Below are 13402 nucleotides of genomic sequence, written 5' to 3' on the forward strand. Positions count from 1 at the left end.
ACCTCCTCTCTCTCTCTCTCTCTCTCTCTCTCTCTCTCTCTCTCTCTCTCTCTTGCCCACCCATTAGCATTACAATTTGCAGCCCTCCGACAAAACCGTGCAATGTGATGAGCCACTTGCACAAAATGGAGGAGCCTCACGCCGCCAAGTCATTCATGAGGAAAACCCTTTGGAAATGATGCATATCTACCGCCGCGCTATGCAAGAGTGGCGCTGTATAAAAGGCTATTTTAGACTTATCATCATGTGGGTAGGCCCAGTCCTCCATCGGCCGCCTGCTCCACTGGAGCCAGAGCAAACAGAGTAGGACGCAGACAGACACGTGGGCTCCATGACCTCCTGAGGGCTTATCAGGTAGAGAGTGTCCTGCGGGAGAGCAAACGATAGGAAAAGCCAGAAGATAGGGAGGGTGTGTGTGTGTGTGTGTGTGTGTGATTGTGAATCAGAGAGTTATTTCATGTGAGCAAACAGTTTGTATTGGTGTGACTACACATGTGTGTTTGTGTCTGGATTTGTAAATATGTCTGTGTGTGTTGTATGAATTGTTTGTATATGTATGTCTGTGTGTATGTGATATGCGTGCCTTGTGTGTGTTGTATGAATTGTTTGTATATGTATGTCTGTGTGTATGTGATATGCGTGCCTTGTGTGTGTTGTATGAATTGTTTGTATATGTATGTCTGTGTGTATGTGATATGCCTTGTGTGTGTTGTGAGCTGTGTTTGTGCTTCTCTATATCTCTGTCTCTCTGTGTGTGTGTACATGTCAGTGCATGTGTGTGTTCCTTGTCTGACCTTCAGACAGACAGAGTGGGGGACTGCTGACGAGGCTGGGTGGTCAGTGGGGCGGACGGCGAATGAGTGGGCTTGTCCCTGGCTGCCCCCCAGCCCCAAGAGGAGGCCCACGCTGGGCTGCGCTGGGCTGGGCTGGGATGGGGCCGGGGCTCGCCTGGGTCGGGCCACGCTACGCTGTGCTGGCCGGTCGAGCGGCTGGCCAGCCGGGCTGTTCCGCACGGCCCACTGTTTATCGCCTCTGATCTGCGTCTGGCTGCGGAGGCGAGTGAACAGGATGTGAGAGGATCATCGCCACCTCAAAGCACTCTTTGTCCAACACAATCAGATCGCCAACTGTATTCACTGTGCCGAGCGCGGAATCGGACATTCATAAGTGCCTACAATCACAACGTCAGTGCCGATAAGGGCAGGGTAGGAACGAGGGGAGGGGGGAAATGGAAGTGAGACGCTGCTTGATGCTTGGAATCTGTGGTGATCTTTAACCCTTATCTACACTGTTGGATGCTATGGAAATGCTGGCTTTTGCATTTTAATGGCCCACCATGGGAACAATCAGATATCTGTGGTAAAGGACCTAGAGCTATGGAATTGTGGAATGTGTAACTATGAGGTTGGTGAAATGGCAAAGCTATATATTTTTTTTTCCATGAGTTACTCTGGATACCACTCGCTGCGTAGGTAGCAGAAACCCTGCCGTGACAGTGGAGACCAAATAGACGGCATTACAGTCAACAACATCTGAACGGTAAAGCCCCATCGGTGACCTCAGATGAACTCTCGCCCTGGTCAAATGTGTGCACTGGAGTGAAGCGGCCTGGAAAAGCTAATGGCTCACAGCACTTAGCTTCTTTTCATATCAAATAAAGGTCCTCGGTGGCCTTTCTCACAGGGGGCACATGCAAAGGCAGCTACCTGTTTGCCTGGTGGCAGAGGGAAATAGAGAGAGAGAGAGAGAGAGAGAGAGAGAGAGATCAGTGAGCGCCCGTTCAAACACAGACGTGTAATGAGGGGTTTCGAGGCAACAGGTTTGCAGTGAGCTTTTAGCCCTAATAACAGGTTTCCGTCCATCTGATGAGGTCAGGAGAGACTTTCCATTATGTCACCAAGCCCTTTACCTTTCATTGTCAGGCCACAGTGTGTGTGTGTGTAATGTGAAAGACAAACATGTTAGACATGACAGACACACACACACACACACACACATACAAACACACATACGTACACACACACACACACACACACACACACACACACACACACACACACACTCTACCTCTCTCTCTCACACAAACACATGCACATACACGCACCCTCATTCACGCACGGGCGCATGATCACACGCACACATATTCACAGTTTTACAATGTGATTGCAGCAAATATGCAGTTCTGGTAAAACAATATTATTTTATTGACCAGGAACATGGCTGTACTAATTCCTCTAGCTGCAAACCTCATGTACCACAACTTCGTCTGTAATTTGCTCGCAGCATATGTTCATAGCAACGGTACATAAAGCAGAACGGAAAGCAGTAGGACAGAACGCATTGGTCAGCTCTCTCTGTGACTGATATACAAAGCAGGGCTTTTTTTCTCTGATGGGCCCCAAGAGACTGGGTATGGAGGACTAACACTACAAGCAGGACGCGCTTTTAAGTGTATTCAGCCAATGCGGCAATACTCTGTCCAGAGCCCGTGTCACTTATCCGCAGTCGCGAGAGCAGACCAGTCCCATTTCCATGTTTCAGTCGTTTGGCTGCAGCACAAGATATAACAGTGCATTTATCCTCAGAGTGGAGTCTGTGGTTTTGACCTGGGCTACTCAGAGCGGCTGAAGTGAGGTCAGGTTCGCTTCTCTTCTCGGTATGAGTAGGCATGAGGGATGCGGAGGGCCGATCTGACCACGGATGAGGGCAGCGTGCTGCTGGAGCTGAGCGGTGTGTGTGTGTGTGTGTGTGTGTGTGTGTGTGTGTGTTGGGGGGGGGTGGGGGGCGCCCCTGACATCTCTTGAAATCCTCCTCACCACTCGGCTGCAGCACCACAGGGCCACCAGCAGATGCCACTTTTTTTCTTTCATATTATGTGGTGACATTCCAAACCATGCCAGCACTCTGTGTTGCTTGATTGGCAGTAAGGTGCACTGCTGTTGGATCTGCTACACTGTTTTCATAAACACTCATATAACTATTAATTGATGGTGACATGTACATGAATAAATGAATACATATATTGTGCATTGTGCAGAAACGTGCATATCAAACACATAAAACCAAGTATGTGTATTCTATCAAACTTTGGGGACAAACAACTTATGTTGCCTTTGCTTACACAATGTGTTTTATGTAACTCCTCCAGCTGTCCCTGTTTTCCCAACACATGTGAGGGCACTAAATGCACCAGGCCCTAAGTGGGTCCTGTTGCACAGTGATGGCTCGTATGTGCCCACTGCCCTCGCTTTTAAAGACTTTTTTCCACCAGTACTTTCTGAAAGACAGAGGATTACACTGCTACTTGTGTGTGTGTGTGTGTGTGTGTGTGTGTGTGTGTGTGTGCGTGCGTGCGTGTTTATGTGTTTATGCGCATGTTCATGACTTCATCCTGGATGTTAGAATGAATCAGTGACTCAGGCCACAATGCTGCAGCCTAGAGCGTTGGTCATCTCACATATTCCATCATGACATACTAAAGAGATGTTGATGGAGAAACAAGCATTGAGGAAAGTGTTGTGGCCCTCGTACCATTTGCCGTCAACACTTGTTGTCATGCTCTGGAAAACAGATGTAGTAGCATCAGTCAAAACATTCAACCAACCACAGCTAATCTAGCCAGTTAACAATGGTGACAAAACCACGGTTAAGAAGCATACCATTTACCAACAGATGCTAACCACTTTCTAGCCACTTAATGTAATTTGCCATTTTCTGTGTGAAACCTCATGTGTGAGTAATGCATCTCTTTCTTTTTTCCCTGTGTGAACTAAACCGTGTGGGTGAGAAGGAGGGTGAGAATGAGAGTAACTTAGAGACACTCATAGCGCAGTCAGCACCAGACCGAAGGCAACTAAACTATCCAAGACTCTGCACTGGTAGGAAACCATTTACCTTCCCCACTGAGATCAGCTGAGATCAGGGAGTGTTTGCACGAGTGGTTGCTGCGCTGGACACCGTGTCCCTAAGCTGCTGGTGTGTTTGCCGTGGCCGGCGGTGCGAACGAGCCCCAGTGGCCTGGAGATGGGAGGAGCACGAGAGTTCACCAGGAGTGCTGAGGATGGAAGCTCTGCCTGTTCCTCTCTCTCTCTCTCTCTCTCTCTCTCTCTCTCTCTCTCTCCCTCTCTCTATCTCTCTCTCTCTCCCTCCCTCTCTCTCTCTCTCTCTCAGGTTATAAATCTCTCCATGCTGTGTCACAAGAGATTTGTTTAGTGGTCTGCCAGCCTCCTCTCTAAACACACAGTGGCAGAGTTGGGGACACCACATCCAGAAATGCTGGACACAGTGCTTCCACTGTTTTTCCTTTTTCTTTTTTTTTTTTTTACGCCTACCAACATCACGGACAGGACTGAAACCAGAGCGGTCAGCTGATGCTCGAGTTGCCCTGGTCCGTGGGGTCATGTCCGACTAACTAAGGAGAGAGAGAGAGGGTGAGTAAGAGAAAGAGAGAGAGAGAGAGAGAGAGAGAGTGAGTGAGTCAGGGAGAGAGAGAGAGAGAGAGAAGTTTGGGGGTGACAGGGAAGTGGGGAGAGCTTTCTCTTTATGTAGCACTGATGCCTCTCCTTCCCCATCTTGGACACTGTCACAGACACTTGCCACTAAACTCCATTAGACATCTGGTTTAATATTCCCCTATTCTTCTCCCCAGACCTTTCCAAGTTCATTGAGGTTTTTCTGGTCAGTCCAATTTTCCACTGGCAGCGTACAAGGCTATCCCAGGGTGGTTCCTTTTGGAATCCTGTCAGGACTTTGGAGCTGGCTTCTTCAGGTTTTCCTTTTTTTCACTTCAGCATTTTGTGAACCACATGCATGTAGAGCAAGCGAAAGCTACCTCAGGACACCCGTAGAAGTGCGATACAGTCGCACCACTTTGTACAGCGACTCTGTACAACTTTCTGTGCCACTCAAAACTCTGTGTTGTGTCTTTGTTTTGCAATGTGCAAAGTTGGTGAAAGGCTGCATCTACTACACTTTAGTAAAGAGCCTCCATTTTGTGATGTAACCACATTCAGGGCCTTTCTGACTGAACTTCTACATTATTAAAGCTGCCGGCACTACCACCTGCCCCCCTCCCCATCTTGGTAGTTAACAAACACTCTTTTTACACTTAGAGTAGCAATTATCACTCCATCTCTTCCTGACATGTTGTGGACCACCGATTGCTACACCTTTGCATCCCCAAAAAAGCACAGGGAATCTAAGGGAACACCAAGCGCTTAACAAACCGGTGTCAAAAATAGAGAACAGCTAATAAAAGTCTTTGAACTGCTTAAATAGGAAATGGGGGGGTTGGGGTTCACAGTGTCTCCTTGCTTGTGACACGCGTAATGGCGAACGGGTGAAACAAGCAAAGCCAGCTCCTCCCCAGAGGCACACTAAGGGCCTGCTGTGATCACTGCACAAGCATAAAGCGGTACAGTCATTTGCTCTCATTACCACACTCAGCTGCTCCAGGCCCAACAGGGGGTGACAACCAATCGGAGCACCAAGCCGCTTTTCGCCCCACGAGCAGCGGCTCAGGGGCTGGGGCTGGATGGGGCGCGGGCAGCGGGCAGCGGAGAGCGGCACACACACATGCATCCATGGCACAGGGAACCACCCTTTTCCTTGGAAACTGCCCCGATGCTGTTTTTACCATTACGCTGGCACGCCGTGTGTATTTGTGTGTTGGGTGCTGGGGTGGCGGTGTTGGGGGGGTGGGGGGTCGGTGTGGGTGGGGTGGTGGTGGTGGTGGTGGTGGTGGTGGGGGGGGGTTGCTGAAAATTACCACAAGCTGGCGAGGCTCAGTGCTCATGGTAACCAGAATGGCGAGCAGTTGTGAGTCAGTGCCCAAGAACCAGTGGAGAGGGCATCAGCCACAGAAGTCATACCCAGGCAAGCCTCCAGCGCGGATTACCAGCCCTGATTTTCACCGACCGCAAACTTTAGTGTCTTTTAAAGGTGACATTTTCTGGGACAATGTGCGTTAGTACTGATCGCTGTCCCTTAGAGACTTAAGATGCCATGAGTGTTACAGTTTTTTGTTTTGATTTGTTTTACGTGAAATGATCCAAAACATGTCCCTTTTCCTAGGCTGCAACTTCCTTGTGCATTGATTTAAGAGGGAGAAATCTGACTTAGATAGACAGCTTTCTGTTTTGCACTTGGAACACATTAACAGTACCCCAGATGGCATTACATATACACACATGGAAATACTGTAAATAATACTAATTTTACATTGTACTAAATCCAGCTGTGTGTATGGCAGACTTCAAAACACTCAAACCTCATCCATCTGCAGTTTAGTAGTCAAGCCTAAGCCATAACTTTGAAATGGTCACAGCAAGGTAATTCTTAATGAAGCCCTCATTCCCACTGTGCGCTAACTGTCTGGCAGAACCGTGCCTTGTAGGAGAAGCCAACAGAGACACTCATATGTCCCTGAAGCTCTTAGCCTGTATTAGCGACGGCTCAGACAGTACCTGGGTCACCTCTCCCAAAGTGGCAGCCTGAAAGCTAACATGCCACCGGACCACAGGACGGTTGAAAATAACCACAGCAGCAGCAGCAGCCCTACTACTGAACCTCTCCAGCAGGAAGCCCTGGAGCTTATCGCATCCCGAAGCAAAAGGGGGGGACTTTGGACCTGCGCTGCGCCAGGCTGGCTGCCTCGCTGGCTGGGAGAGCGTCTGACAGACCTTGAGAGCCGCTCCGCACGCTGCGGCCCACGTGCAAGGTGCTCTCACCGAGAGGAATTCAGCACTTTGGACAGCACCTACAATAGTTCTCTCCCGCTAGGAAATCACAGCACAGCACATTTGCAGGCTGTGTTTAAGGACTTTGTGGTCGGCGCCGTGGCCGCGCTGTAATTTCAGCAAGGTGCAGCGGGAGACGAGACCAGGAGGAGAGGCCGTGGGAGGGCCGTGGGAGGGCCGTGGTGCATTCCCCTGCGCCGGGGAGGCCAGAGGGTGGCCCAGCGTGATGGACACATTTCCCATGGATTGTACTTTTTTTTGCATAGATTTAATAAAGTATGTCTAATGCTACGTGCTCATTGCTGCCTCAAAAGGATTCCAACACTGAGACATGAACGCATTAAAGCGTCTAAAATGCAGAGTGTTTTTGCAAATTTCCTTTTAAGAAATACCTCGGCAGATGTCTGCACTGCATGTATTTCTGGTCAGGATGTCTTTTAATGTATGTGAATGATTTTATGTCCTCATTAGTATTGTATAACATCTTGAAGGTTCGAGGCTAATTGTACCCAGGGGTACTTGGCTTAATACTCCACATACACAGTCCGTTTTCAGTTGGTTTATTTGTATTTTCGTCTGCTCACATGTTATCTATTAGCAGTGTGGCGGAACAGCCCCATTTCATGGCCTGTCTTCTCTTTCCCCCCAGGCAGCAGGGAGGCGGCGTTCACCTATGCCATCACAGCGGCAGGCGTGGCCCACGCCATCACGGCGGCCTGCAGCCAGGGCAACCTGAGCCACTGCGGCTGCGACCGGGAGAAGCAGGGCTACTACAACCAGGAGGAGGGCTGGAAGTGGGGCGGCTGCTCGGCCGACATCAAGTACGGCATCGACTTCTCCCGCCGCTTCGTGGACGCCCGCGAGATTAAAAAAAACGCCCGGAGGCTGATGAACCTGCACAATAACGAGGCGGGAAGGAAGGTAAATGTGAAATTAATCGGTGCTTTTGTTGCTCTGAATGAGTCATTTTGTCCCTGGGAATGTTGTTATTATTCACCCTGACACGTTTAAGCAGCTCATCTTACAGGGCATTTGAAAGTTCATCAATAAAAGTGTACAGTCTGTTCTTATGTTGTTTGGGTTTTGCCTTAAATTGGTTGCAGTTCCTCAGTAAATCCCTCTTCATCCTCAGCTGGCCTGCCTTGCCTTGCCTTGCCTTGCAGGCCTGTGAGTAAGTGAGTGCTGTGTGTCAGCCGCTGTGTCCTGGTGTGTGTCCCGCGCGTCTCGCCTCCACACCAGCGCAAGCGGCGGGGGTGCTATCTGCTGCCAGCGTCGACGTGCGCTTGGCAGCCCCTCCAACAGGAAACAGATCTGGCTGCTGATTGGCGGGACGCCCCTGTTGCCTCCGTTTGCCTACGTCCCCCAGGCTGATTGATAAGCTGCAGGTCCGTTTTCGGCAGCTAGTTTTGCCTCAATTACAGTGTAGCCTCCCCACCATACTGCGGGTTCCTCTCGCTTGAAGCAACAGCTTGGCTGTGGCCCCGTTGGCCATGTTTGTTTGCTATTAGTCACTCACGAACACAAAACAACATGAAACCCCTGATGGCATGGCCTTTCTCCCCATCGACGGCACGACGGTGACAAATGGATCTAATTAATAGCGTTGGGCTTTATTGTGTGCAGTGGGAAAGCCAGGCTTTGTACCCAGAGTTGCCAGATGGAGGTCTGCCCAGTCCTCTCATGAAGTTATGAAGTGCAAAGTCAGAAACAGGATATTATTGTAAGTCCTCCCTGCCTCCCACCACCCTCGTCCCCAGCCACCCCGATGCAGAAAACACAGCCCTGCCACTTAACTGCACCCTTTGAGTTGATTTTTTTTTTTTCCCTTCTCTCTATTCTCTCAAACTGTGGATCAGCCGGGGAGATGTTGGAGCCATAACACCCGGGATCAGGGGGGCTGAGCGGGGGGAGCGATCGAGGGCTGACAGGCTGGGAGAGGCCATGGGGCTGCCGTGCGTCGCGGCGGCGCTCTGCGATTTCAATTGCCGTCCCATTTTTGCGCTGCGGTCGCAGCTATCTATAAATGAATTGAGGCGAAACATTAGTGTTTTTAAAAGTGAAACACACTGTAGCTGGTTTATCGTTCAGAGGCCACACAGCTCACCACGCTGGGAGTTTGCCTGGGGAGAAAACCATTATCCTCAGCACAAAAACCTTTAGTCAAACAAACAAAAAGGAAAATGAACCATTATATTGTCAATTGACTTTGAGGTGACAGCACTGTTTGGACATTTTTGGAAAGTTTTACTGAAAGCTACAATAAAGTGCCATGGAGTAGAGGCAGTGCGAGGTTTGGTACGGGTACGAGCTCTCGCACCGACATTCTGCATTATGGTGGGCACCAGCCTTCAACTCCTCTGGCTTTGCGTGCTGCCCTGAGTGTGCTTGTTTTTCTGAGATGGCACCTAAACACTCCACCGACAGATGTTCCTAATTCGCCCCGTTCTCTCTCATCCCGTGTCTGATGGAAAAAGATCTTTTGTCACATCCCCCCTAATTGGTAGCAGAAAACTGACTTTGATGGAGAGAGTGTGAGGAGATGCCTCCAGCCTTTGCGAGCTACTCTAGTTGGTAGGGGAGGGGGGGGGGGGAGCAGTCAGGCCCTCGCGGTTTTGCACCTTTCCCAGACGCTTCCTGCTTTTAATCTGCCCTCTCATTGTCGTGGCATTGCCTGACCGCAAATGAGCAGAATGTATGACCAAGCCCCAGAGACAATAGCTTTGCGTGACCATGATGGGTGGGAGGGATTAATCAATGACTTTGTGTGAGTCTCTCAGAAGGAACGATGGCGGGGCCCAGGCAAGGCAGAGCGCCAGGAAAGAAGAGGCACTGGAAAAAGGCCTCGCCAAGAAAATGTAACATTTCATGCAACAAATACAAGGCACATTCTTCACTGGAGTCTCCCGTGAGGTTGAGGAATTCATGTTATACGAACACAGACGTGGTTTGTGTTGTCCCTCAAGCCTAGAGGCGGCGTGCTTGTATTTTTTATTTTTTTTTTGCCTTATTTGCGCTCGGATTTATTATGCATTCAAAAGATGAAATGGTAACTTAAACAACACGGGTGAGCTACTTGTGGCAGAGGTTTGGACAAATACCCAGCTAGGCTTAGATGTTGGCTATGCCCTTACGTTGCTGTGGACATTACTCCAAATGGCTCCAAGGACTGTGCTAGTCCCACCATTGCATGTCTTATTTCTAAGATGATCCACTTCTTTTCATCCCATTACTCCACACTGATTGGTGCTCCACATTTGGAATCCTCATTTTTTTATGTCATTCAGATGGCATATTTCTTTGGTTAATAAACCATGATCCCACACCTCTGAATGATCCAGCTGTAAACAGTCAATGGTCATATGTTGGTTATGTCTGCACAATATCTGTAATGCATTAAATAGCCGAATGATCCACTTTCAGCTCGACTGTAATGCGTATGGTTATACAAGATTTATATTTATTTTTCCTGCCCATTGATGTGGTCTTCGGGAAGGTAGGGGGAATTACAGGGTAGAATATTACCAGTAAGTCCATTTTTCCCCCCCAGATTTTGACATGTTGCTGGCCCCGGGGGCCATTTTAGAATTTTAGATATGCTCCGTTTTGGTTCAGTTCATACAAAACTGTCATTCCTTGCTCATTGAGAATGCTAATGTTGAACATTCCCTTGCCAAGGCGCCAAACAAAAGCCTTCCCCACTGTGCCTGCTTTCCTGGGCTCTCCTCCACAAGATTATGTTTTTCAAAAAGAAAACTTTCACCAGCAGAAGAGAAGGCTACTGTTAGGCTATCATAAAGTACTCAGAAATAAATGCACTAGATATTAATGGGAAAGGATCTATCATTGCCTCCATTAGTTCTTAATAGATCGCATTTGAACAAAGGCGACTCCAGGACCAGACATCTTTGGTTATTCATTGTTCCATCTAATATCCAATTCAAATAAATACAGCTCCTCTTGGGCATGCATTCCCAACGTAACAACAAGGACATAAAACATTGGTGGAGACTAAGATTTTCTGGAAATCTCCCCCCCCCCCAACTAAGTATCCATTACATCAGCAAAACTTTTTATAAAGACGTTACTGCTGAAATGTTGACTGGTCTGGGCAGATCCAACTAAAATACTATACATATACCCACCATCTTAGTTTTTGATGTATTTAAAAAGATATATGACATAAGTATATTTAGAGCCAAGTAATTTTCTCGTCCTCATAAAATACATTATGTAGTTATACAAAAGGACTGTTATGGGTCATGAATAGGTTTTCCAAGTGTCTCCTTTGGAGAGTGCGTTGCTGGAACCATATTTGTAATTACTTCAATGATGACTATTAAAATGTCCTAATGTTTTTGCTAAGAAATACTATAAATAAGCCAAACCCAATTATATTGTTAGCATGTGAAGAAATCCATTGCTGCAGTAAGTATATGGAAACTGTTTGTGCTCTGCCACACTGTATTAAACAGAAGGCTCTTTAAACTGAAGATAGTCACTCTCGGATGTTTTGGCAATAGACAGGTTTTACTCATCTGAGCTCTTCAACAGGATATGAGGATATGTACAGGATATGAAATTGATCAGTTACATTTCTGTTAAATTCAACCAAGATTCATTCAAATTCATTTTGATGATTTTGACTCTGTAAGGTTGTCAGCAACCACAACCAGGAAATTCTACTGAAGTTGCAGTAACCTTTAAATCAGATCTTAATCTTACATAAAACTTGTCAAACATCTGTGGCTCTGCTGATCGTCAGGATCTGTTTCCCAGTCTGCTAGCCATTTTTTGTCACGCTCAACTGTAAATATATTAACTGACCTGAGACATGAGAATGCCATATGGTCCAACAAATGCATGTATTGTGCTGCGGTGCATAGATGGACGGCTGTAAGTGCGTAAGCACCTTTTTAACACACCTGGCTGTCTACCCTCAGGTTCTGGAGGAGCGGATGAAGCTGGAGTGTAAATGCCACGGAGTGTCGGGCTCGTGCACCACCAAGACCTGCTGGACCACGCTGCCCAAGTTCCGCGAGATCGGCTACATCCTGAAGGACAAGTACAACAAAGCGGTCCACGTGGAGGTGGTCCGTGCCAGCCGGCTGCGGCAGCCCACCTTCCTCAAGGTGAAGAAGTCCCAGAGCTACCGCAAGCCCATCGAGACCGACCTGGTCTACATCGAGCGCTCGCCCAACTACTGCGAGAAGGACGCCAAGACGGGCAGCGTGGGCACCCAGGGGCGCCTGTGCAACCGCACCTCGCCGCACACGGACGGCTGTGACCTCATGTGCTGCGGCCGAGGGTACAACACGCACCAGTACACCAAAGTGTGGCAGTGCAACTGCAAGTTCCAGTGGTGCTGCTTTGTCAAGTGCAACACGTGCAGTGAGAGGACGGAGGTGTTCACCTGTAAATAAGGGACGGGGGAGACGCAGCTCAAACATGGAGGGAGAAGGGGGGGAAGAATGGACAGACAGCTTAGGGGAAACCCAGAATGAGAGAAAGCGAGAGGGAGTGGGTGTGAAAGAGGAGAGAGAGAGAGAGAGAGAGAGCGAGAAAGAATGAAAGAGTGAGAGATGGTTTTGGACCAGTGGAGTGGGAATAGAATGGAAATTACAATATCAGCTCTTCATGGCATCATTTTGCACAGCAGAATCTATATTTGCTTTAACACAAAGTAAAGGCTAAATATCACTAGGTACAACCCCAGCTCTTGATTGAGTTAAGAATATTGGGTGCTCATGCACTGATGTATCCACACTGACTGGAAGTTCTGACTGCAGGATACAAATCATGCCCTGGATGGGGACTGTGCATTGCACTCTGGGATTTGTAGTTCTTTATTCCAAGGGATGCATACTGAGAACAAGACCGAGTGACTCGTGGGACGTGGAAAGTGACGGGAATTGCTCTGAGCAAAAAAGGGTTTCAAATGTTCTGTTCACAGCTTTTGAGTCTCAAACTCTTGGGTTTCAAGACAGGGGACAGCAGAGATGAAAGTACGATGGCAAAAAAACTGGCAACTTGACTGTGCCGAAATGAAGAACGCTTTGGTAGTGCAGTGTCCATGGGAGCACTGGAAGCTGAAATGGGGAGGTTTCTACCGTAAGCCTTCTACTGCCAACTGGAAAATGGTGGAGTATGTTAGTCGTCCAGTCACACTGGAACTGTCTGTTTGAACACTGAAAATAAATTGTTTATTTATGTAATAGTATCTTAAAACAAAGCACTAACGGGTAGAAATGTCTTATTTTGTACTAAGTGTAAAAGAGAGAAAAAAACGTTTTTAGAAACTCTGACTGAAGGTGCGTGTCTTTTAGAAAAAAAAAAACTCCCACCATTTCCCAACCAAAAAGCCCTTGATTTCCAAAATGTTTTCAGTGGTTTCACTTCTGGTGTGTGTTGACTTCAGAAATCAACTCATAGAACAGTATATTTCTCAATCAAATGGGTTCTATTTTTCTCTAGCATAGCTTTTGTTTGCAGTCAGATATGCACTATGATTCCTGTTCCCGGTTATTATGCATTTCCAGACATAGACAAGAAGACAACTTTCTTAAGCTGCAAAAAAAAAAATCCTCAAAAAACAAACAAAAAAAAAGAAACCCTTCCTCGATTCATTAAACGTGACATTAATATGTTGCTGGATATGTTGTCGAGTG

At 47.8% G+C, this 13402-nt stretch overlaps 1 protein-coding gene across 2 annotated transcripts in view; it reads left to right on the forward strand.

Moving 5' to 3' along the window:
* The window catches only part of wnt7bb (wingless-type MMTV integration site family, member 7Bb), a 29648-nt gene extending 16612 nt beyond the window's left edge, over positions 1-13036 (forward strand). For both annotated transcript variants that reach the window (XM_076271532.1, XM_076271531.1), the window contains exons 3-4: positions 7387-7658; positions 11678-13036. In XM_076271532.1, coding sequence (XP_076127647.1) covers positions 7387-7658; positions 11678-12157 — 752 coding nt within the window. In that variant the 3' untranslated portion in view covers positions 12158-13036. The remainder of the gene's footprint in view (positions 1-7386; positions 7659-11677) is intronic.
* Positions 13037-13402: the final 366 nt, after the last annotated feature.

Source organism: Alosa pseudoharengus, unplaced genomic scaffold (assembly GCF_046254945.1).
Source record: "Alosa pseudoharengus isolate Yale_2024_CS ecotype anadromous, Long Island Sound unplaced genomic scaffold, YU_APseudo_1.1 YU_APseudo_1.1_scf_10, whole genome shotgun sequence".
Lineage (NCBI taxonomy): Eukaryota > Metazoa > Chordata > Actinopteri > Clupeiformes > Clupeidae > Alosa > Alosa pseudoharengus.